General features: G+C 37.6%; 1 protein-coding gene across 1 annotated transcript in view; it reads right to left on the reverse strand.

Annotated features, from left to right (window-relative positions):
* The window catches only part of CRYBG3 (crystallin beta-gamma domain containing 3), a 96,196-nt gene that overhangs the window by 51,042 nt on the left and 19,092 nt on the right, over positions 1 to 26,062 (reverse strand). The window contains exons 3-7 of the mRNA XM_037525671.2: positions 17,120 to 17,553; positions 3,712 to 9,700; positions 2,471 to 2,515; positions 2,111 to 2,226; positions 1,035 to 1,182 (exon numbers count right to left, since the gene is read on the reverse strand). Coding sequence (XP_037381568.1) covers positions 1,035 to 1,182; positions 2,111 to 2,226; positions 2,471 to 2,515; positions 3,712 to 9,700; positions 17,120 to 17,553 — 6,732 coding nt within the window. The remainder of the gene's footprint in view (positions 1 to 1,034; positions 1,183 to 2,110; positions 2,227 to 2,470; positions 2,516 to 3,711; positions 9,701 to 17,119; positions 17,554 to 26,062) is intronic.

Consider the following 26,062-nt stretch of genomic DNA (forward strand, 5'->3'; position numbering starts at 1 on the left):
AGAAATCTGAAGTGAGTGATTTTGTCTCACTTACATGTCTCTACAATTATACATCGTGCACCAAATCATGAAACCCCCATTTATATTTTTAAGCATATACACAAAATCCCCATACCTTGAAAAACATATCCACCGACAGTCACAGGAATAACAGCACTAAATCATATTTTATGTTACCTCTGAAAGAACTCAAGAATATGGGAGAATTCTATCCTTATCTAAGCTCTGTCCTTATCACCTCTCCTGTAAACCACCACGGCACTGCCCACAAAATATACAGGAAGACTTTTCCTCATCTTACTATTTTTTTTAAAGATTTATTTATTTATTTATACAAGCACTGGGTACAGTCAGAAGCGCGGGAGGGTGAGAGAATTCACCAGAGCCAGAGCGGGGAGCAGAACAGGCAGCGGACGAAATACACTGCTGAGGGGAGCAGCGGGCGGCAGGAGAGGTCTGCGCGCCATGCGGGACCCTCATCAGGTGGCCGGGGAGCAGCCAGGGAGCGAACTGGTGCTGCAGAGACTGCGGGCAGCTTCACAGCCCAGCGCTCAACCGCTGCGCCACCAGGAGAGGCCCTCATCTTAGTATTAAATAATATTTTCTCAACAGAAAATAAAAACACAGCAACTTTCCTTCCTCTCATTCTTCCTTTTCTAATTTTACCTGACATCACACACACAAACACACACACAGAGCACTGCATTAAGGAGTAGAAATCTACATTAAACAAAGATATTTGGAAATCCAGGCTCTTTTTTGAAGGATATTTGTACTCCCACAATTATTAAAAAGACACATATGTATATATTATTAGCTTTTTATATGTTATATTTTAGGTAATATTTTATCATTCATACCAATACTTTATATCTGAAAGGTAAGAAATTATTAATGTGAAAATGACAATAAAATTAGTAAAAATATTAGTGATCTTTTAGTAATATTACTAGGCCATAGTACAGCTTTAGTATATATGGCAAATACAACAAAATGTAGAGAAAAAAAATCAAAAAAATCAATAGTTCTTTCACCTTTAAGACACGCTTGACAGAGCCCAATACAAAGTTTCTTTGTGGATGCTTTCTGTTCTGAAGGATCCAATCACGAGTTAACACCTTTTCCCCTTCTTCTAAAACACATTTCTGACCTTGGAAATGTGGTTTCTCATATAAAATCCAACTGAACAAATATAAAAGCAATGATGAGTTGTAAATAATTTTCTAAGAAATAAGGCATAAGCAAATGATACTTTGTCTCAGACCATTTACTTAAAAATTTTAAGCTGGGTTATTTTCTACTACTAGCCTGCAATCCTACATTTGAAACAATGACATATGCAAATTTAAGTATAGTAAAAGAAAGAATGAAAGTGCGTACAACTGGGGGGTATAATACTATCTGAACATATTACCAGTCTATGCCTATTTCATGTATAATGCACTATATTGATCCTTCTACACAATTATATATTTATGTAATTATCATATCTTATAACAATTTCAAATTACCCTTTCACCCAAATTTTCTGGTCACTGGATACATTTCCATTTCTTGAAGATGGCATTATACCACAATGGTCACAACATAAAATTGATCAGTGAGTAACTACAGAAAACCAACAAAGAAATTCTGCCTCCACCATGTCCAGCAATTCATAAGTGTGGATTTCCCTCATTTTTAGACTATACAAAGAATCTTTCACTTCTTGAACATATCAGTTATACAAATGACTTTAAGTATGTGGCCTTGACATTCCTTAGCATCCCACAAATTTTGAACTCATTTTCAAAGCTTTGCTTCATTTAACTGAAGCCTTCCATTCAACTTGCCAAATCTGTCCTGCTAGTAATGCAGTTACAAAATGATATTGTTTATATTGTATTTATTAGGTTTTGCTATCTACTGCTGGCTTTTAGCACTAAAAACAGTATCTTTGGCACAGTTAATAAAGAGAACAATTAAGCTATAAAACACAAATAATGTTTCAAAATATCCCATCAAAAAACAAAGGAAAGGAAACGTAAAATCCATAGAAAATATAAAAGCATCAACAGCAGAAAAACACACTTAATTTGGAAAAAATGCTATAAATTTTGAGAGCTCTTACCAGCCCCTTACAACTTTTATCAGTACCCCATTTGGAAAGGACCATGATGTAGCATCAGGAATATTACAGTAGATCTCTTGTTTGTATTTACTTCCATCGACATCATAGATAACCATCTGCAACATACAGTAAGAAGGCACAAGAACTAATTTTAAGAATGCATTTAAAATTCCAAAATGTCCTAGAATAGAAAAAACACGATATTCTAATATATAAAAACAAACATTACTTTGTAAACTAGACCCTTGAGCTAAATAATCCTTTTTTGAAGTCACTTAAAAGTATTTAAACGCCAAAGAACCTAAAAGTAATCTTACTTATCACATTGTATCTGAGTCTACCTAAGAAGCTTATGTTTACCTTTCCAGGTCTTGGGTTATACCTCAGCGTTTGCTTGTCAACATTCTGAAATAACAAGAGTGAAGCAAGTTAAGCCTTCAGAAAGGTTAACAAAAAGATAAACAGTTCACTTTCTTAGCAGTCACTAATCGAATTTATCTATTTATCTCGTATTTACTAAAGGACCATAGGTGCAAGGAATTTAAAGGTATGTATAAAGGAAAACATTATGTTGTCTCTGTCACTGAGAGCTTATAGCTTAGAAAGGGGAAACTGAGGATCACACTTGCATGATTCTTCTAAGTGAGGGGCTAAGTTAAACCCACAGGTAAAATCCAAAGAAAATACCAGGTTACAGAAGTCAAGGGAATGGCAGCAACAAGGAGGTGAGGCGTGGCAGGTTGGGGTGGAGAATAAAATTCCAGGAAAAGAACCACCTTGAGAAAAAAGTATGATGGTAGAAACACAGGGTGTGTAACCAGGAGACAGGGTTAGATAAACAGAACTTGGTAAACTTCATACAGGAAAAAAAAAGGTTTCACGTGATTTGGTGGGTAATGGAAACCATTCAAGAAACATTTCTTTAAATCCCATCACTGCTTTCAGAACAGCTTTGCCTTGAAGGCTACTGGTTGATATTCAAGTACTACCATTTGCTACTAAGGCTGTTCAGAATACTAATTCTTGCACCTTGGAAATCCTAGACAAAGTTCCATGATCTCGGAAATACCAAAAAAGCAAAGTCCCACATTCAATGAATATTACACATTAGATATTTAAATATTTCTAGGTCAAAAAGAAAAATATAACAGTATCAAAACATTTTCTAGGTATGTTTTTAATGCTTTGAATTAAGCTTTCCATTGTCCTGCTTCTTATGAATACCCTGAACATCTATAGTGAGAGGTTGTCAAGCAGATACATAATTTCTTAAGTATTTAAAATATTCTTAAACATTAGTATTTCCACAACACCTAAGCTCAGCAGAATTTTCCTTCATAATACTGTCACTTAAATTAGTTCAAAAAACAAGTATTAATAAAGAACTCTGCTGCTCCCCTATGCTTTTTAAACTCTTAAGCAGTTTTGTTTGCTCAGAGTAACAAATGGTCCAACTAAAATACATGAGCTATAATACACTTCAACCAAAAATAATGATTTTTTAAAAGTCACTACACAACTTCAAAACATTGATTTCTTAATAAAACTTCCGGTCACTTCATGACCCAAAGCTCTACTTCATTTGTTAACAGTTCACTTACCTCTGTGAACAGGTTTAATCTGCCTGAGTTGTCTTGAGCACGGAAATATTTTGACACTGGTTCCTGAAAAACCCCACCAAATCTAGCTCCTTTTTCAGAGGAATGGGTTTTAGAAGTCTGCAAATACTGATGATAAGCACTCTTTAAAGAAGAATGCAGTTTCGAAGTCAGGTCAGATTTTTGTAGACAGGCGGTCTTTTCTGACCACAGCCCAATTTGTAGATTGGAGGTAGTAGGTTCGTTCGATATTACACACGAATTTTTAGAAATTTCAGTCCTTTCCTCATCATCATCAGGGTTATGTTGGATGGAGGGATCGGGCAGCTTGAAGGTAACAGTTTCTCTCTGTCTCTCTCTCAGACTTCCTACATGCAATGCTTCTTCCTCCTCTTCCTCCTCCTCCTCCCCTACCTCCTGCCTGTCATCATCAAAGTTCATCTTTAAACGCTCTGATACTGACTGCAGAAGTGATAAAACAGAAGAGGCCTGGTTTGCACTCTCTCTTGATTTCGTGGAGCCGTGATGACCAGGTGAGACCTCACTGGATAGGACGTCCTCCTGAGAGCTATCATCCTCATAAATGGGAGACAGAGCTAAGGGATAAATTTTGTATCTTTTGGCCTCTACTGACAAGAACATTTCTGAATTATCACTATCAAACATTTCACCTAATTTACCTTCCTTTTCAAAATGACGGACGAGGTCAGTTCTACTCTCAGATCTTTCACACGTGTAAACCGGAATGTCCTCAGGCGCTGTATTGGGAAATGAGAGAGGGTGGGTTCTTCTTACTTCCATGAAAGTGCACCTGTCCTCCTCCTGAAGGGGTTCTTCATATAATATAGTAAAGGAAGAATTTTCTTGTTCATCCTGAGAAGTGAACCCTAAGTTGGATTCTTTTTCACTACCAAAGTCTAGATCTTTCTCTCTCTTATCTACTGTAGCCACAGACTTGTTTTTGTGGGGCTTTTCTCTAGTATCCTCAGGTTGACAATCTGGCATTGTTAAGGCTGGATAACCTTCATAATCCTTACTTAATGTAGGTGATTCATAGCCCCTGAAATAGGAAGCAAGTCTACTGTCGTGAGCTATCAAGCCTTCCTTTTTTTCCATGGGCCCTTCTTCCATTTCTCCAACACTCTCGTCAGCATAAACTTGGGGTGCTTTTTCCATTTGGAATATGGGAGACATACCCTCTGCTTGTATAACAGGCAATTCCAGGCCTGTTTCATGTGTTTTCTCAAGGTTTACCGCCTCATGTTTCCCAATAGTCACATCAGAATGTTCGGGGGATGTTCTTTCTATTTTTATCATAGAGGGTATAGGCACAACTGTTCCAACTGTCTCTCCAGCATCTCTCTCAAAGGCTTTTTCCACTTCTAAGGAGGCAGGTGCTACCTTGGTATTTGCTTCTTTCAACTTTGACACAGCAGGTACCATTTCAGTGTTCCCAATAACCTGTTCAGTGAACTTTTGGCAAATGTCTTCCATTTCTAACATGGGTCTTTCATTCTGTCCCATGATTCCCTCAGAATCTTCTTGGCAGATACTTGCCCCTTCCAACATAATGGGAGTCTTTTCCGTCTTGTCCACAACCTCTTCATCATCCTTTTGGTAAAAATTTTCCCTTTCTAATGTTATAGGTGTCATTACAGTCTTTTCAGTAATTCCCTCAATACCTTTTTGGTGGATATTTTCCATTTCTGACATAACTGATGCTACTCTGGTCTTCCCAACATCCCCTTCAGCATGCTTTTGGTATATACTGTCCATTTCTAATGTAACAGATAGTACTTCAGTCCTTCCAGTAAGTCCCTCCGTGTCTTTTTGATAGATATTTTTCGCCTCTGATATAACAGGCATCACATCAGTTTTGCTAATATCTCCTTCATGATCCCTCATATTACAAGCTTTCTCCACTGCTAAAATAACAGGTAGCCCTTCAGTTTTTTCAATATATCTCTCAACATCCCTTTGGTGTGCTTCTCCCATTTTAAAAACATCGGTTGTCGGCTCAGTCTTTGCGACAGTCAGTTCAGCATCCTTTCTGATTGCTTTTCCCATTTCTAACATGGAAGGTATAAGGTCAATTTTCCCCATGTTTACTTCAGGATCCTTTTTGTGCACCTTCCCTACTTCTGACATTACGAGGGGTGTGCCTTTATTGATGTGACCTGGCAAGTTTTTATCAGATATACACACATGGCTGTCAGACAAACTGCTTTTGGATGTCCCAGGTACATGGAGGTCATCATTGGCAAATGGAGGCCATTTGAAATTGAAAAAAAGAGTCCTCGTATCCTCTGTATCAGTTCTGTGATTATCCATACACTCTGTTTCCATTTTCTCTCTACTATCCTCTTTGAGAAATAAATGTGTTTTTATTTCATTATCTAACTCATCTTCAGCTAGTAAAACAGTCTGTGTTTCCTGCAAATTTACAGTATCAGACTGTCTAGCTCCATTTCCAGATAATGGGAATTTTTGATAGAGAACAACTTCTTTTCCTTTAATTGCCTCTGTGTCACTAACTAAGTTACTTACAGAAAAGAATTTACCCAATGGTTTTTCACTAATTTCACATGTGCTTTGATTTACTGCCTGTTCTGGGACCAAGAATTTCCTTGTCATATCACATGGCTTAACACTATCACTATTCAGAATTTTTGATGTCTTAGCCTGAAGTTCAGAATGCCAGGTAGCCTTAGTATCTTCAAAAGCATCACTTGTCAGACTTTCTTGGACTGAATAAATAATCTCATTGACTAATTCCCTAGCTTGATCTTCTAACAAACAAGATACACTCTTTCTATCGGAATCAAAACGGAGACTCTTCTCACCAAGTGCAGGTGAAACACTAGTCTTTTCTTCCCCTTTGACTTCGCGTATGTCCATGTCCTGCTCTTCCAAATGCTCTGTCAGTTGGATCCCTGTCAGTGTCATTTCTGATGGGTTTTTCGCAAGGATGTCTTCTTTCAGGGTACCTGGATTCATTATGCTGTCTATGACTACAGGGTCCTGGCAGGTACCAACTGTAAGTTTGGATTTTAGTTCTTTCCTGACAGAATTAAAAATCTCACCAGTCAATGTATCAGCCTTTTTACGTAAACCACTTCTGAGGTCATGTGCTGTTGTCCTTGTTTCTACACACTTAGCAGATGCTTCAGAACACTGCTGGCTTGAGCTGTTAACTGACGCTGGAGCGCCAGCAACTGCTTCCACGGCACTGGGCTTGTCAAATTGGGCAGCAGTTGGGAAATCAAGAGATACCTTCTCAGTAGGATTCCCAAAATGTTCCTGCAAAAGGGTCACTTCTGCCCCTGTTGGGACAGACATTTCAAATTCCAAAGAGGAGCTGTTAGTGTTCAGCAGATTAGCTAAGGAGGTACCTTCAAGTGTGACAGCTTTGGTAACTTTTACAGGACCAAAATTATTTGGGGGAGTATGTGAACTAACTTTTTCAGAGTTCCTACAGGAAGACAGGCTATCAAAGCCACAACTTAAATGAGTGTGCTGTTTCTCTCTGTGAGATGAAGCTATCTTTTCTGATGTCAGAACAGAAGGTATATTAAAAAAGCTTGACTCTTCAGATGCAAAAGTGTTTCTTTCTAAACTGATATCAGAACCTAGAAAAGGTGAATTTACTTTTGTGCTGTCAGTTTCTTGGAATTTGGGGGGAGTATTAGATAAGCTGAGTTCTGTCATTTCTGACAAACCAGAAATTTCTTTAGTCCCACAAATAGCTGAAGATTGACAAGCACTGGCTTCACAATTCTTGGCCATTTGACTAGTGACTTTTTCATCATGAACAGGAGGTAAAATCTCAGATGTATTACTTTGAGGAAAATCAGGAGAATAACCTATGACTTCTGTTTCATGTTTACCTTGATAGCTGGCAGCAGAAGGAGAAACCTCAGTTTGGCAATTCTCTATAAGGCCAGAATCTGAATATTTCTCTTGAATCTGCTTATGATCCATTAACAGAAAAATTCTGTCCTGTTCAACCTTTAGGGAAGTTAATTCTGATAAAATTGACTTGGCTGGCGCATCTGTCATTCTGCACGGAAAAGAAATTTTATCCTGAGAAATGTCTCTGGGCTCTATTTGGGAAACAGATAACTTGGAGAGAGCTATTGTTTTCTCCTTTTCAGAACATGACTCAACAGGAATACTGCTCTGACCATCAATTTCAGCTTTTGATAAAATTGTAGCAACATTACCAGTTTGGGTTCCTAAGGAAAGAGACTCAGACTTCTCTACAGTGCTCTTACTTGATACAGTTTTTGAAAGCACTGACTCTGCTTTATTAGCATCTTGAGGTGAGATGGCACTGTGATCTTTAGAGAGGCTTACAGACCCAAATCTTGAGTCCACTCCAGTTAGGAGAGTGTTAATGGCTTCAAGATCTAGTGGGACCTGACAGTTTTCACTATCAGGAAGAACTTCTTTGGATTCAAGAATTGCAGATGCATGCTCAAGGTGAAGGCAAGTGGGAAGACTCTGACTGCTTGCAACCTCAACATGATTTCCCACATTCTCTTCTTGACATTTGTTAGGCTGCTTGGCAATACCAATAATGCCCACATCTCCACTTTTAATGAGCACAGAGGAATCCTCATTCTTTAAAACAGGAATAACCAACTTGCTCAGCATGTCGGCGCCGGAAGAAAAGGTAGGAGATGAAGTATTGCGATTTGATTTTTTACAGTCATGGGTAACAGATGTTCTGGCATCTGGTAGTACTTTGGCTTGCTGATGACTTTCAGAGTCAGGAAGAGATTCTGAAATGTGATTTCTATGAAGGTGAACATTCAGTTCAGGTGCTCTTTTACTTTCTAAGCATGTCACAACTGATTCACTGATGCATTTTTCAGAGGCCAAGTCCTTCTGATTTAGTCTAATATTGTGAGGCATTTTGCCATGTGGTCTAAAGTCCAGCTTTTTGGCTTCTGTTACAAACTGGTCAATATCTTTAGAGAAAGGTTTATCTCCTGTTGCTTTTACCTGACTTGAAGCTGTGGGTTCACAAATTGAGGCAGTTTCTGTTTCTTGTCTGATTTCTGTAACAGCTAAATTTTTCTCTGAATCTTGGGCAGACAACCTACTTCCTTCATTTACAAGTTCTGAGTCTGTCACAGCATGTCTCTGAGGGGCAGTGGTGCTGGTGTGATTGGCAGCCTGCGTTGATGAGTTATCTGCTGTCTGCTTGTCAGAACACTTACTCTCTGACAAGTGCAGACCTTCATGCCCAATTGATTTATTTGAACTGGGCAAATCCGTACTTTCCTGTTTGGTAGTGTCACTTTCATCAGATTTACTACAAGGGAAGTCAGAAGTATCAGGGTTTTCAAGTCCAACATGCTCATCTCTTTGCAACAATGTCTCATCACTCATCACAAAGCTCTTTTCTTTCAGGGCAGTGTCAGCCTTTCCTTTTCTCTGAAAATCTGGACTGTAAGAAACTATGCTGCTGTTACTTCCGGGAAACAGTGCTGAATATTTCAAATTTCTGTCAGTCTGAGAAACTGGTACACCACTTAAATGTTGTGAGTCAGATTCTCTAACTGCAGAACTGGAGTGAATCACAGAGGAAGGGGATAGTCTATTTCTCTCAGGTCCTTCAGAATCATTTTTATTTAAAATTTCTTTAGAAGCAGCATTATTCAGAAGTTCTGGGTTGTTTGTCTGATGGCCCTCTGTATAGGGATTTATTCTGCAACAATCAGAGTCTTCCGCTGGGCGGTCTAGCAGATGTCCTTTCGCTGATGTGTCTGTGCCAGCTGATGACAACACTGGCACTATCCCAGTCTCTCTCTCACTTCTGGGGCCAATATGTGTGTTTGTACTAGAGTCAGAACTTTCATCTTCTCTATCCAAGGGAGTCACAATTTCTAATGAAGTTTGTTGTTTCAAATATTTCTTAATTTGTCTGGGGCCTCGATAGGTTGCATATGTTACTGAAGGCCTCTCTAGTTTATCATCTGTTTGTCTGCAAAAGAAACAGCATGAAGAATATCAGAAAATATAATTAGTAGCACTCATCAGTATTCCCAGAAACTGATTAAGTATGTATTTCAAATACTATTTAATATGTGCTAATTTGGGAAGGAAGTCCTAGAAAGCTTTAGTTAAATCTTTTAAATATCATTTATCTAAAATAGCAATAAGGTTGTGACAAGTAGCGAGGTAACAAGACAGCAAGAATGTTTGAGCTCCTCTGAGCTGTTGCCTCTAATCTGCTTATAAATATCTCTCTAACCGAGATTCATGGAGATAAGGTGGGCAGACCACTCAGAGGCTCAGTTCTAGTTCTACTCTCAAAGGACCAAGTGGAAGAAACCACACAGCACTGGTGCCTCATACTGGTACACAAGCTTATGGATATAACATTGATTTCTCTAACATATCAGAGTATATGGCGAGCTTTCTTCCCATAGATGTGAATTTGAATTTTAACACATAGATGGAGAGTTTAATTATTTATTTTTTTAAAGACTTATTTATGGATGCACTGAAGAACTGGGGTGCAGGCCAGAGGTGCAGGGGGTGGTTGTGGGAGGATTCACCAGAGACAGAATGAGAAGCAGAACAGGCAGATTTACTGAAATACACTGCTCACAGGAGCAGAGGGGGAGACAGGAGAGGTCTGCTGTGCCGTTTGGGTTTAACTTAGAATGCAGCTGCAGCAGTGACTGTGCTGTGATTTAATCCCTAGCCCACCAGGGAGGCGCTAAATGGAGTTTTACAGAGAAACACCTGGTAAAATGTCTTGCCCTGACTCGATAAATATGCATTAACTCACGGTTGCCTTCAAAAATCCCCTCTTGGGTTAAGTTCTTAAAATATTCAGTTAAAATATTTGATTAGTGGGCTTTCCCTGGTGGTGCAGCAGTTGAGTGCTGGGCTGCGAGGCTGCCTGCAGCCTCTGCAGCACTGGTTTACTCCCTGGCCACCGGCAAGGGTCCCACAAAAAAAAAAAAAAATTGATTAGTATAACAAGTATTAAACGGCTTGGGTAAATGAAGAAATCAAAAGGAATTTCTAGAAAAAATAGAGCATCCACAGCATAAAGTTCCTGATGCCCTCAGCATTCAACTTCCCTTGAGGAATCTACCTCTGGGAATTCTCACACCGTGCCATGCTATCTTGAAGCTCTTTCTACAAACATTCTCTCCCCTTTAACTGCAACCCCAGAGACAAACACTAACATCCCTTAAGACTCAGTTTACGAATTTTCTCTAATGCAAACCTAACTCAGGATACTTCCACTTTGGAACTGGGTGCTAAGCCTCTGATCTGTGGGTGAAAAGGATACTAGACACAGCATTTGCCACATTACACTATCAAGATTTACGCACTTAAGCATTTTCCCACTACCTGGTGGGAAGGCAATGTTGCCTTAGTCATCTCGTATTTTCAGGTGCTCCACACAAGATTTGGTAAATGGTGTATGTTTAATAACTTTTTATGAATAAACAAATGATTAAGTAAAGCAGTGATTCTAAATATTAGTGATTTGCTAAGATTTAAGACAGTGTAGGTTGTTATAAAAGGTCTTAAATTCTAAAGTCCAGTTACATTTTAGTGTCCTGGCTATAAACATGTATGGTAGAAAAATGTTCTATTTAATTTTTTCAGATTAAACATGTAATTAACAAATCACCACCAGGATCCATATGAATAACTAAGAAATCCATTATCTAAAATGAATTTTCTCCCCAATTTTTTTTAAAGATTTATTTATTTTTACAAGAACCGGGGTACAGGTCAGATGTGCGGGAGGGTGAGAATATTCACCAGAGACAGAGCGAGGAACAGAACAGGCAAACTGACGAAATACACTGCTGAGGGGAGCAGCGGGCGAGACAGGAGAGGTCTGCTGCACCATGTGGGACCCTCACAGGCAGGCAGGGATCGAACCAGATCGAACCGGTGCTGCAGAGGCTGCGACAGTCTCACAGTGCGGTGCTCAGCCACCTGCGCCACCAGGGGAGACCCAATTTTCTCCCCAATTTTAAAGCAATTAACTTTAATACTAGATTTGTCTAAGGATAAACCAAAGTTAAGACCACCTTTGACATGTAAAATCTCCATCAACTGTGCCCCTTACACATTTCTTGAATTTTAGCTGAAATAATTAATTTCAATCTCCATAATTGCTGACATTTATAATCCTATCATACCACTATTGTGAAAAATTCCAAGTTACATCATTTAGTTTCACTATCCATTATAAAGCAGCTAAAGAAATGTAGAGAAAATCTTTGTCCTGCAAAAATGGGTTTAGCTGCTGCATGGGTTTCAGGCTAGATCAAAGGCTGTTATAAAACAAAAGTTAGATTAGGTAACGTCTCTATGAAAACATTCAAGAGGAGAAAAAGATAAATTAATTGCTGAGTCCCCATATCAAAATACACGAACAATTCAGAATGAAAGTCTGAATTTTTCTCTATGTTTGGTTTTTCTTTCAAAGTTTTTTATGTTTTTTCAAAGTTTCAGGCTGCAATGTTTTCTCCCCCAAAGATGACCAAAATAATTCTGATGAAATACATACACCAAAAAACATCACACCCACAGAAATAGAAAATGAGAGAAAAGGATCAGATTTTCATTCTTCTAGTAAACTTACATCATTTTACTAGAAATCCTTTCCTAAACAGACCTTAATGCATTTTATCCCTCATCAGTCCAACAACTTTTGATTTAAAATAGACTACAGAGAAAAAGCCATTAAATTAACACATTGTAATACCGTCTTTCAGTAGTTTTAGCACGTGTGTGTGTGTGTGTGTGTGTGTGTGTGTGTCTGTCTCTTGGGGAGGGGAATCTTTGTTTTACATTTTTAGGGCTTTCTGAGTACTTTCAATAAAGATGATTATATTGATTTATATGAAGTAGCTTAAAATTCTCTAGATAATCTATAGCATTTTTATATATGCTTGTAACTAAAATACATATTTTAACTCCTAAACAATTCTATTACCATCTTTAAAGCACTGAACATCAAAGTTTCAAGCTTAGCTTCATGTATTATAATTAGTCCCTTCAGGTACTGACGAACTACACGCCCACTTCTTAAAGGATTAGTCATGCCAATAGAGTCCATTTTCTTCATCATTCTTTCAGAGGTTGCAGATGAGTCACCATAATTGAAAATTACTAAGAACATAAATCTGTGCTTTAAATTTTAAGTTTTTCCCCAGTAAATAAAAAGGCCAAAACACATACCTTTAAAAATAAACTGAAGATAGAAAATTTAAAGTTTCATTTTTCATAAGCTTAACAGATAAAAGGAATATAAATTTACATATAATGTAGCTGTGCATGGGATCTACAGGTTATCTATAACTAAAAGTAAATGATTCAAACAATAGTAAGAAAGAAATTTCAAATATTTAAGGAAATGCACATGTGTTATTGAAAATCTAAACAGGTTTTTATGCATTTCAGCCCAAGACAGAAACACTGATCATATGAGAGTTTATGAAACATACAGGCACAACATATGATTGTAACAACCTAAGAGCAAAAGTATTGAATTCATGTTTAGGAAACTAATTAAGCTACCTGTTTAGCATTACATTTATTTCCTTTCAAATTACATGTTTAAGAATGCTTTCATAATAGGGAAGACTTAACTTTTCTATTTAAATAAAGTGCATTTTTTTTTAAAATCACAGAACAGTTTGTAATGACCTGTTAAAATAAAGTATTTCTACCCAACAAAGTAGCTTCCTATATAAATTATATTAGACCTATGAGACAACAGAAAACATCTAACAAACAAAAAGATTTTCTTAAAGGCTTTATGGATATTAAAAATGATCTCTGCATAGTAAATTATACATAAAAACAATTATAAAATTGCTTGCTATTTTTAACTGAAGATGAAATCATTTATAATGCCTTTTGATGGACTTTTTAAAACACACTCCAAATAATTAATAATGTAACTTGTGCAAATTTTGAAAACTACATTAATAGTCATCACAGTAAATATGTTTGTTACTATACTAATGGATAACATTAAACAGCACAAGTTATTTCATTAACTTGTTTAAATCAAGCTACTGGCCCTTTTTAATGCACCCTGGTCACCAAAGACCTACTGATATAAAGAAAAACACCAGGGGGGGGCCTCCCTGGTGGCGCAAGGGGTTAAGACACAACCTATGAAGCTGTCCGCAGCCACTGCAGCACAAGTTTGAGCCCTGGCTAGGGAGATACCCACATGGCACAGCAGACCTCTCCTAACTCACCCACTGCTTCCCTCAGCAGTGTATTTCAGTCAAATCTGCCTGTTCTGTTCCCTCTGTCTCTGGTAAATCCTCTCACCACCACCCCCCAATTCTGGCCTGTACCCCAGTTCTTGTATGTATAAATAAATCTTTAAAAAAAAGGCATTTTTATATAAGATAATCTAAAGCCTTCAGTTAACTTCCTTATTTTAAAAGATGGAAATGATTGTATGAGACTGAAATCTTAAACATAGAGGGCCTCCCTAGTGGCGCAGCGGGTTGAGTGCCATGCTGTGAGGCTCTTAGTTTTAAATAACATTTTATATTTGAAATATTCTCAAGATCTGAATTTTTAAAAAATTAAATATACCCTCATTTTTAGTAAATTCATGTCACAGAACCAATACTAAAACTCTAATATTTAAAGTATAGATTTTAAAATTATTTTCTCCAGATTTTAAAAACAGTGTTGACTTGATTATAAGCATCGCTTAACCATACCGTCAAAGGAAACTATGAATTGAACTGGTATTCACTTTTAAATGATAATTACTAAACAAATGCACAATAATCAAGTTACTAAAGCTGTAATTCTAATCTACAGGATTTCTGATCTAGGCAAGAGAAGCCTATATTTCTACCAAGAGGTAGTTAGTCCCCTGGTCCTAGTAGGTCAAAATCATCTTTGAAATGATTTTGAAATGAGGCAGCTATAGTCAACTGCCTTAAAGCAATTTTTCTATTAACAACAAGGATTTTATTAATAAGAGGCATAAAAATCTTCTTCTACTTTTCTCATGTCCAGTAACAAAGAAAGAAAACTGAGCTACTAATCAAAGCCAAGGAATAAAAAGTCCAAACGTTCAGTTCCATCCAACTCCCATATGTCAGCCTCAAAATCTGCACCATTTTAAATTACTTTGGAACAGAAAAAGTCACCAGGAATGATAGTTGGAAGCTGGCTGGGCTCCATTCCCAGAGAGTCTGAGTCAGTGGGTAAGAACCAAATCATTTGCATTTCTAATGAGACCCTGGGGATACAGATACTGCTGATCCAAGGAGCACACTGTAAACAGTACTGCTTCAGACCACTTTTCTGTGTTATATGTTCCTATATTAATGTTTAATAGAACCTTTATTTATCTTTTAAAAGATTTAAAAGATAGAAAAAAATTAAAACTGCGGTATAGGACAGAGGTGCAGGGGGTACCCTTACCAGAGACGGAGTGAGGAGCTGAACAAGTGGATCTACTGAAATACACTGCTGAGGGGAGCAGGAAGAGAGACAGGAAAGGTCTGCTGTGCCATGTGGGTTAGCTCCCTGACCTTGTAAACTCAGCCCAAAGTGGTGATATTGCTAAGACTTAACCCCTAGGCCACCAGAAGCCCCATAAAACTTTTTAAGTTTCTGGATACCGTATTTCCCTGAAATGACCCACCAGTTTATACTCTTCAATCCCAGCAGTGTGTACAAACACCAGTTCTATCACCTCTGGGGGACACAGAGTATAATATTTATTATTACTATATCAACAGCCTAAAAGTTATCTTAGTTTGCATTTTCTTCATTGCTCGAGTTTATATTTCTTTTATTTGAATGATTTATATGGTCCATATTTTTCCTATTGTTAGTGTCTAAGCTGCTTATGTGTTAAAGCATCTTCTGGGCTTCCTTGGCCCTCCCTGGCATGGTTTCATGGCCTGGGAGTCCCACTTTATTTCTGCTCTTTTTCTCCTCAATAAACTTTTTCTCTAAATAAACAAACAAAAAGCATCTTCTGACTTTTTTTTCATACTGTCTTCTCTTTACCAATTTGTTTAACATTGTTTATTTTGTTAAAATAAGTTAGTTTGAAAATTGGCAGTAACCCAGCCTCCTGATCTTCTCTCCTGATGCCTCTCCAGTATTATCACACTTAGTTTATCACTAAAATAATACACATTTAGCTACTTTTAGTTTTTGTGTTTGAAGCATGTTATTCTTTCAATTAATTTTAATATAAAAATGGACTAAGTATCTAGTTTTTGGTTTTTTCCCCAAATTATTAACCAACACCCCAAGTCCTCCATTCCACAAGTATATATAATGCTGTAAGCAGTGGTTCAAATCACCAACATATGAGTCTATTTTTAGACGATTTTATTACATTTAAATTTCTAGCAGATATATTAGATCATGACACTGTTTCAATTATTGTAGATTTAGCAGTACATTTAACATTTGGTAGGGCAAAACCTCACCACATAACTCTTGATGGGAAAACTCACCCGGACCTCAGTTCTCACAACAGTGAGATGTGAGATGTCTGTGCCTACAGCATAAGGTTGCTATGAGGAAATTAACTGAAAGCCACACACGAAGACACTTTGAAACGACAAAGAACGACAGAGTTCTAAGTTATCACCTACATCATATTAATGACCTCTTAAATTAAAAATAATTTTCAAGAAGAGGTTAGGTTAAAATCAACAAAATTGATTCTTATTAGTTATGAATGAATACATTTTGCTAGGCAAGATATCTAGTGGATTCAAAACTACTACTAAAAATTTTTGGGGTAGAAAATATTCCCTCTAGCTCACCTGAATAAAAGAAAAATAAGTTAATTTGTTAATCAAAGGAAGAAAAAAAGGTGATGAAATGTTCCTTAAATTTGGGCACCATTTCAGTTTCTTAGAGCTGTGAAAACGTTCATAAGGCAAGCTTTATAAATCATCAGTGTAACTCTTGTTACCCTTTTTAATTGGATCTCACAGAGAAAAATGTATTAATAGAATAGTATTAATAGTACTAAAAGAATATTTTAATACTATTAAAAGTATTAATAGAAGTATTAATACAAACCTTAGGACCATTTTTGTTCCCAAAATGTAGCCACTAAACACACTACCTTAATACAGGAAGAATTCACATCTTTAAGGGAGTCAAATTAGAAATAAATATTATACTATGACAAAGTTAGCACCTAAAAGCTACCAGTACCAGCCCTACAATACCTTAAAAGGCCCTAGGTGACAGGCATGATATACGTAATCATCTAATTTTTTACCCAGTAGCAGAGACACTACAGAACACTTTTTTCCAACCCTCTCAATTAACCACAGAGTTCAAAGTTCAAAAGTTAGATCCAATAGCTCAATATTTTTGGTTAAGTAAATTTTGAACTTACATTGGCAGATCACTGATTTCTTGTTCACTGTCTTGTGTTGTATCCAAAGAAAAGGCTTCAGAGAATTCAGATGAAGTGGACTCTTGTTCTTCCACTGGAAGTGCCTGGGTTCCAAGGGAGTCACGCAAGACCTCCCTCTCCTGTTTGGTGTCTTCTCCATGATGGTCACTGGGACTCTGTAAATCTTTCTCAGTTTTATCCTGATCATCTTTGGAAGAAGACTGCTTAGTTTCACTAAGCGATGTTTTTCCTGAGATATTGAATAAATTTCCAAGAAACTGAAAAAAGCTCTCTTTTGGCTGGCGATCACTTTCTCCTATCTTGATGTCTGAAGTGGTGGAATTGGGAAGGTCGTTTGACTTTTTGGGGTCTTCCTGCTTTGGAGAAGTGGTTAGCTTCTCAGCATGGTTTCTTCTGTCTTCACTTTGGGGAATCTTTGAAATCAAAATAGAGGACAATAAGCACCATTATTGAAAAAATAACATTATTGAAAAAGACTGAGAACCTATTACATGACACTGTGTGTAGGGGTGCCAGGGAAACATCTGTTAAGGTGAATGAGTCTGTCCCCTTGGGCAGTTCACAATCTACTCAAGAGCACAGGCAGCACAAAACCATGTAGTTAAAGCCAGTAAGGGAGAAGTACAGCACTGGGCAGAACCCACACCAGGAGTCACTAGTCCAGATTCATTGGTGAGAGCAGAGGAGGTAACCTGGGATGCTTCCTAGAGGAGGTGTCCTCAGAAGACCTAAAAGGAGACTGTGTGATGCTTGTTTATCTCTCTCCCTCTCGCCTCTCCTGTTGCTTTCTCCCTTTTTCCATCCCTCTCCCCCTCGTCTGCACTCTTTGCTTAATGAGATGGAAGTTTTAAAGGAGTTTAATATGACTAGAGGCATACATTCTGCAGAGGGTACAGAATGAGAAAGGAGAGAAGTATGATGAGATATGTAAAGGGACCAATCAACAAAACCCTCATGTTTTCTTTTTGAAATTTAGCCTTTATTATTAAGAGTAATGGACAGTTTTTCAAACACTTTGGTACACTAGACAACACTTAAACAGACCTCATCATTTTGGTACTCTTGACTCAGGACACTCCAACTTATAAAAATGTTTCTCAAGAAGAGGAGGTAGGGGCAGCAAAAAAAAAAAAAAAAAAAAAAGAGAGAGAGAGAGAGTGCGACAAGGACGGCAACATGGAACATCAATTCTGAGAAGTCTGAATCCTTCATGTTAACACAAATAGTGATTTATTCCCTCTTTAGTGAGTAAAAATAATTGCTCATCCTGGACAGTCACTTGAAAAGGCATTAAAATACAACAAATATTCTTTAAATGCTTTAAAGATTCACAAAAATATCTTATAAAAATTGAAGCACTGATTTTAAAAAGGTAAAAGGTATGTGCATTCATGCAAATGGTAGACAGCACTGAGAATTCTTGCAGGCGCTGAACAAGTCCAAAGGTGCATTTTACTTGCTCATAACTAGGTTATTGGTACAGCAACCTAACCATACTGGGCTGTGTGAAGACAGACTGTGCTTCTGTATCAAAGAGCAAGCTGGCACCCCACCTCACACTCTTCTAATGTGCCAACTCACCCTGCCTCCCAAACATGCTCATTTACCCACTTGTAAAAGGAATGTAAATCTGACCCTATCTGTCAGATGACATGCTCACTCGTCCTTATAAAAGCTCAAGTGTGAGTCAGAAAAATATCAGGACATCAAGGTAAAACCACCTACGGGCACAGTAGGTTCACATGACAAAGTTGGGTAAGAAGTGAATCTTTGAGAAAGCAAGAGCATCCTAATTATAACGGCATTTGTCTACATTGCTCCATGTTTTAATCCCAATTCAAAACAGTTTAAAGGAGAGTTCCATTAATTGCTAATAAAACCTAGCATATGGAAGGTTGAGAAAATGTTTTGAAGCCATTAGCTTAAAATTAATTTCAAGCAAACAGTATTTTAAGTTTGTTCCCACCTTTAGGTGTCAGTGTATTTGAGTAAACACATAATATTTTTCTACGTGTTAGGACCTTAATATAACTTGTGAAGTCTCTACATTTAGAATATCACCAGCCTTCTAGAATCATTCAAATCTCACCTTTTACTGGGTTCAACTGCAACTCATCTCCACCTCAGCCATCCAGATTTCTGCTCATTTTGGAAGCCTACACTACAAGTTAGTTCTACCCTGTCCTCGTATCAGCAGCATAAATGGCCTTTCAGTTTGGCAGAAAAGAATATGCTAGTTGACATTTTGAAATTGCTCATGTGTATGAAAGTTACACATTTTTTCTTGAATTTTCACTGCTCCAGTTAATTTGTTATAATTTCAAGCCATGATACTCTTTTCTGAATCAAAATAAATAAATTCTGTAATGGGAACAGGGCAGTGATTTTTCCCTTGTGTAGTGAGGAAAAATAACTGCTCATCCTGAATAGCTACTTGAAGAAAGGCAAGTAAAGGCTAATCATATAGGGCCTCCCTTGGTGGAGCAGTGGTTGAGCTCTGGGCTGCGAAGCTGCCCACAGCCTCTGCAGCGCCAATTCGATCCCCGGCCCCCAGCGAGGGTCCTACATGGGGCGCAGACCTCTCCTGCTGTGCTCAGTGCTCCCCTCAGCAATGTATTTCGTCAGTCTGCCTGTTCTGTTCCCCGCTCTGTCTCTGGTGAATCCTCTCACCTTCTCGTGCTTCTGACTGTACCCAGTGCTTGTATAAATAAATAAATCTTAAAAAAAAAATACAGCATATATTCTTTAAATGTTTTAAAGATTTACAAAATTGTCTTATAAAATTGAAGCACTTATTTTACACAGGTACACTTGAGAATATATACTTTATGACATCAGTAAAATCTCAAGACATAATTTCTGTCAAAAATATAATTTATTTCATTGCCTCTATTATTTTTCTCAACAATATCTTTCAAGTATAATAGGTTACTTTCTAAACAAGATACATTTTACTGAAATAATAAATCTTCAAATTTAAACATTTGTTATAATTTTTAAGTTGTTTCTTCTTCCTCTCAATTTTTAGTTTCTTGCTGAAGGATAAAGAATTGCTGAACCTTTTAAAAAATTTTTTATATATATTTTTAAAGATTTATTTTATTTTTTATACAGGGCTGGGGTGTAGGTCAGAGGTGTGGGGGTGGGGTGAGAGGATTCACCAGAAAAAGAGTAGGGAGCAGAACAGGTGATCTACTGAAATACACTGCTGAGGGGAGCAGCGGGCAAGACAGGAGAAGTCTGCTGTGCCTTATGGGTTAGCTCTCTGGCTGGGGATCGAACGCGTGCTGCAGTAGCTGCCAATAGCTTCATAGTGCTGAGACTTAACCCCTTGTGCCACCAGGGAGGGCCAGAATTCCTGTATCTTAAGCTGACTGAAGAACATTCACCCACCCCCAGACATGTTTTCCAAACTGTCTTTAGTTGCTTACTTTTTTTCCCCTGACAATCTTATGAGACATTTCTGTCAATAATTAAAATATCTTCAACAAGAAAAAAAGCTATTTAAATTTAGAAATTAAAACGAGCAGGAACATTGCTATTCAAAGACAATAAATTCTGTATTTATGAAATAAAAATTTTATGTTTTTTTCTAAAACAGCTGCTCTCTGTCCTTGGCCTAGACAACACTGAAGTTCAAGCTACCACAAACTAGAGCCTTTGTCGCCTGCAGCAGGACTGTCTGCCATGATAGTACTCAATTCAAACAAATGCTAACAAAACAGTTCCAGTTACTCTAAAATTTTTTACTATTCTGCTTTTAATATACAAAGGATACTGATGACACTAGATGTCTTTTAGGAATTTTAAATTATTTTTCTTCACAGTCAATATATTGTAATTCAGGGACCTTATGTCCAAATTCATCCATTCACCTATCTATTATCTTTGCTATGTGCCCAACACAAGGAGATACAGGAGAGCATTATGTACTCCGATTAGTAAGACTTAGCTACGGTTTCAAGGCACTTACAGTTATCAAGATACTCATCATTACATCACTGTGGGAGCTTCTAAGAGGTAAGTCAGTGACTGGGGATGGGGAGAATCTACTCCAAAGGTAACGTGAGCTTGATTGAAGGGTAAGAAGAGCATTCTAGACACACAGTATAGCATGTACAGAGATAGTGTCAAGTTGATTATGGCAGGTGTGTGTTGCTGAAGGAGACAGACACAGAGGATAGAGAATGAGGTTGATAAGATGACCAATCATAAAGTAAGTAGAGGCTGATGGGTAACAAAGTCATAGATGACAAGTTTTCCAAATTGGGCAACTGTCTGAGTTGTTAAGTCAAAAATGAACATGGGAAATAAATGGGGAGTAGGATAAGGGATTTCTGTGGGGGTGAGAAGGGGTAAGGTAACAATTCAGATGTTAAACTTGTTTAATTTTTGCTCCCCTGGTTTAGATATCTAGTAATCAGTCAGAAGCATCACCTAAGAATGCAATTTGGCAACACACAGTACATACAGGGGAAAGGGAGAGTAACACAAAGTCCTCTAGGGAAAGAAGATTAAAAGGCAGGCACAAAGAAGAAAAGTCAATAAAGGGACAGAGAAAGCCAAAAGCAGACCGGTCATCCCTTCCAGGTTACAGCCCCCAAAGCAAAAGATGAAGAATATTTCTAATACCACAGGGGGACAAATGCCAAATGTCACTGAGTTCAAGAAAGGTGAAGACTAGCTGCCATCACTGGTCTTCAAAAACATCAGAAATATTCCTGCCCTGGGAATTGTACATTTACCCTTTGCTCTGCTTAGAATGTTCTTCCCCAGATAGTTATATGACTCACTTCCCTTTACCTCCTTCAGAATTTTCCTTAAAAGTCATCTGTTCATTGAAAGTTTCCTCAGTCACTTTATCTAAAATAGTAAACTCCTCCACTCTGAAACTGTGTATATCCTTTTTGTGCTTAATTTTTGTAGTTGCCTCTCTCTCTCTCTCACACACACACATACACACACACAAACACACACAAAAATGCAGGGATATTTACCTGTTTTTATTCATTGCAGTGTCTCTAGCACCTCGAAATGTGTCTGACATTAATAAGAGCTGCTCAAATATTTGCTGAATTAATAAATGATGGATGAGGACTAAAGAAACCCTAGGAATGCAGGAGAAAGGCATAACATCTCAGGAATTTGTGAGCACAACCACAAACTCAAGGTGTTTCACAGCAAGTGTGAGGTAAGGAAATGGAACAGTCAGTAACTGAAGAGAACACTTTAGTTTTTTAACTAGGGAAAAGGAAAGGCATAAAATGATAGTCCATAAAATGATAAGGTCCAAGGCAAAAGAAAGGGTTTTTGTGGGTTGGTTCTACACCTGCTGGAAAGGGAGTGAATGCTGTACAAGAGAATAGTGACAGGTTCCAGAAAGAAAAGCAGAAGGTGAAAAAGATTCTGATGCCTCTAGTAATGGGGAAGCATTAGCCTTAGAGAGGAGTATGGACATTTCCTCCAAAGTAAAGTGGTAAGGAAGTGGCGAAAGTTTGTGCAATTCTTTAAGTGGAGAAGACAATGAACAAGGTCTGACAAATGGCTCTGGAATTTGGGATCCCAAAATAGACAAGACTTGGAGGAGAGTGCCTGAGGGATGCCACAATAAGCTGAAATTAGATGTACCAAGTAGCAATTAGGTCAATGAAAACTTTAAAGTATTCATTCAACAAATAATCATGCGCCAGATACTATTCTAGATGCTTAAGACACCTATCTGTCATGACTATGACAAGATACACCAAAAGCCCTGTCTATGGCGCCTACTTATTGATATATAAGACCTTACTTGCAAGTCGAACCAGCGCTAGTTTGTCACCTCCTGGAGCAGCCTCTAGCAGGTGCTGTCACAACATGGTGACTGGCACAGGGAAGGTCAGGTGAGTTGTCTTCTACTGTCTTAATCATGTGGATTGGCCATCCTGTCTAGCCTCAGGCTCTGAGTATGTTGTGCACAGCATGGATGACCTGCAGAAAGATGGATCTTCCATATGATCCAGCAAAACCACTCCTAGGTATTTACCCAAAGGACACAGAATCTTTAATTCAAAAGGGCACCTGCACCCCTATGTTTATAGCAGCACTATTTACAATAGCTAAGCTATGGAAACAACCCAAATGCCCAAAAATAGATGACTGGACTCAAGAAGATGTGGTACATAGACACAATGGAATATTACTCAGCAATCAAAAAAGATAAACTCATGCAATTTGCAGCAACATGGATGGAGCTGGAAGGGATCATGCTCAGCAAAATAAGCCAGAAATAAAAAGAAAAATACTGGATGGTCTCACTCATAGCAGGAATTTAGAAAACCTAAATAAGGAACCAGGAAAACACTAATTATAATAAAGTAAAAATCAAAATCAACAAGCAACTATAAACCAGAGACACACTACGGGGGGGGGGTGAGGAGAGATTCAGGTCAAAATACATGGGGGTGGGAATTGTATGGGGAATATAACCAAGATGAAAATGCATACATTATGCAAAAATGAAAAAGGATGTAAAAATATATAAAATAAAAATAAAAATTGTTGATAAAAGCTGAATTAAAAAATGCTATAGAATAGCAGGTTTTAATAACCATGTAATTTCTTTTTTTTTTAAGATTTATTTATTTATTTATATAAGCACTGGGTACAGTTGGAAGCACGGAAGGGTGAGAGAATTCACCAGAGCCAGAGCAGGGAGCAGAGCAGGCAGAAGCACCGAAGTACACTGCTGAGGGGAGCAGCGGGCGGCAGGAGAGGTCTGCGCACCATGTGGGACCCTCCTCCTGTGGCCTGGGAGCTGCCAGGGATCGAACTGGCGCTGCAGAGGCTGCGGGCAGCTTCACAACCCAGTGCTCAACTGCTGCGCCACTGGGGAGGCCCAATAACCATGTAATTTCTGATAAAGGAATATGGTTACATGCACTGTATCAAATTAGTGCCCTTAACCATACATAACTCAAGACAGTCATCTACTATATGTATCAGAGAAAAAAAAAGATGTGGGTAAAAATTGAGTCTAAAAAAGAAAAGTCTGTGCTATACAGTATTGATAGGTGTGAAGAGGAAGGGATGTTGACAGGTCTTGGCATATGGAAAGGGAGACAAAATGGAGAGGCAGAATCACTCCCAGGTGTCAAGACTGGGTAACTGGTGGCACCTTCCAGCTGGACAGGAATTTAAAATATATATATATATATACATATATATATATTAAATTTAACTTTGAGTATGTCAAATCTCATATCTAACGATAAAGGACTTAAAATAATTAGCAAGGACAAGTCAGGCGGGAGAAATAGATGTCACCATTGTTATACATTGAGATGTAGGCAGAAATCAAATCAACCTGGGCAGAAGTGTATGTGAGAAGAGACAGGAACAAGATGACATAACATGGGAGGAATGCCATTTTTACTGATATCGTAGGACTTCTTCAAAGAAAACAACTGCTAGAGTAATAAATGTTACTAATTCTCTGAGAGCTTTTTGGTCCTCTAAAATTTTTGATCCTCTAAAATTTTTGGATCAATATTTGGAACCTGTGGACATAAATTTACTCATAAAAATCTAGACTATGTATAATACCCTTCATACTTAGTTTCTATTTTGATAAAGTGCTCTATCATACCACAAAGGAGAAATGGACCATTTCAGATCTATGTATGATAGGTTGGAGCTGCTGTAAATCAAATAAGACAGCTTACAATATACATTCAACACCCAAGAATATAGATCTATCAAAGGCCTAGGCTGGTACCAGCAATACTGATAGATTCTTGGTCATCGATACAGCAGAGGTGCAATCTCTATTTTGGGTACCCAGATAGCACTGAGTCTTTATCTAAACAATCAAGGGGTGAGAACATTGTAAGTTCTAGCCAGAATTCAATATGTATCCCTTTATGGAATAATTGCTTTTCAAATGTTATAGTGAATGAAATGATTCTAACAGCGGATAGTTATACTATTCATCTAGAAAAATATTAACAGTATTTTCAAGCAAGAGTAATTTCTAAGTTCTTATCAGACTTTATATGGCAAGAAGGCAACTGTTTTCCCTAGTGCCTACTTTGTGTTAGGCATCATGCATTACTGAACATGTTTCAAAGGTATCTAAAATACTTCTTTGAAATGAGGATTGAACATGGAGACCACAGACCAGCAAACCAAAGTTCAGAGAGTTTTAAGCAAATTGTTCAAGGTTACAAACTACCACATGGGACTTAAACCCATATGTATCTGATTCCAAAGGCTGTGTTCTTTCCTTTTCACACATGTAATTTTAAAACTATTTGTAGGAGGTGTCATGGTTGGCAGAGACTAGTGGCTAACTGTGAGATTCTTCAAGGCAACTCATTCCCACCATCAACAGTGAAGGTTTGCTTTTAATCTGTTTATATATGGGATTCCAAGCACAATTAGAGTTTAACTTTAAAAGAGGGGGGAGGGATTGTTTGGGGCATTATCAATTTTGAATTTTTTTCAGGGGATCTCTTCCTCCCAAACAAAAACAAAAACAATTCATGGCCTTCATACCAATTCATGGTATGAAGATCTCATTAGGATACCCTGGCCTGAGGTTTTTTGTTTGAGCAAAATCTGGAAAATGTGAAAGGATATTTAGATTTTATATACTCTGAAATGTGGATTGCTATGATTCTTAAATTGTGGCTTCTTACAATATTTTGAATGAAATCTTCCAACTCACATGAGAATATTTTTCACAAATATCTTTAGGCTTTCATTAGAAAGCTATTTTCCCCCAATAATACAGTTTGGCTACCTCATTTTGCTGTTTGTTACTGATTATGAAAGTTTACAGGTGATTTTTGGAATCATTTGCCAAGTCATTTCCTCACATCATATTCCATTTTATCAGTTAACATAGAATTTTAAATATAAGTATTATAAATATCTGTAACC

The sequence above is a fragment of the Talpa occidentalis genome, unplaced genomic scaffold, assembly GCF_014898055.3.
Source record: "Talpa occidentalis isolate TD23 unplaced genomic scaffold, MPIMG_talOcc4v2.1 talOcc4.4, whole genome shotgun sequence".
In the NCBI taxonomy this organism is placed as follows: Eukaryota; Metazoa; Chordata; class Mammalia; order Eulipotyphla; family Talpidae; genus Talpa; species Talpa occidentalis.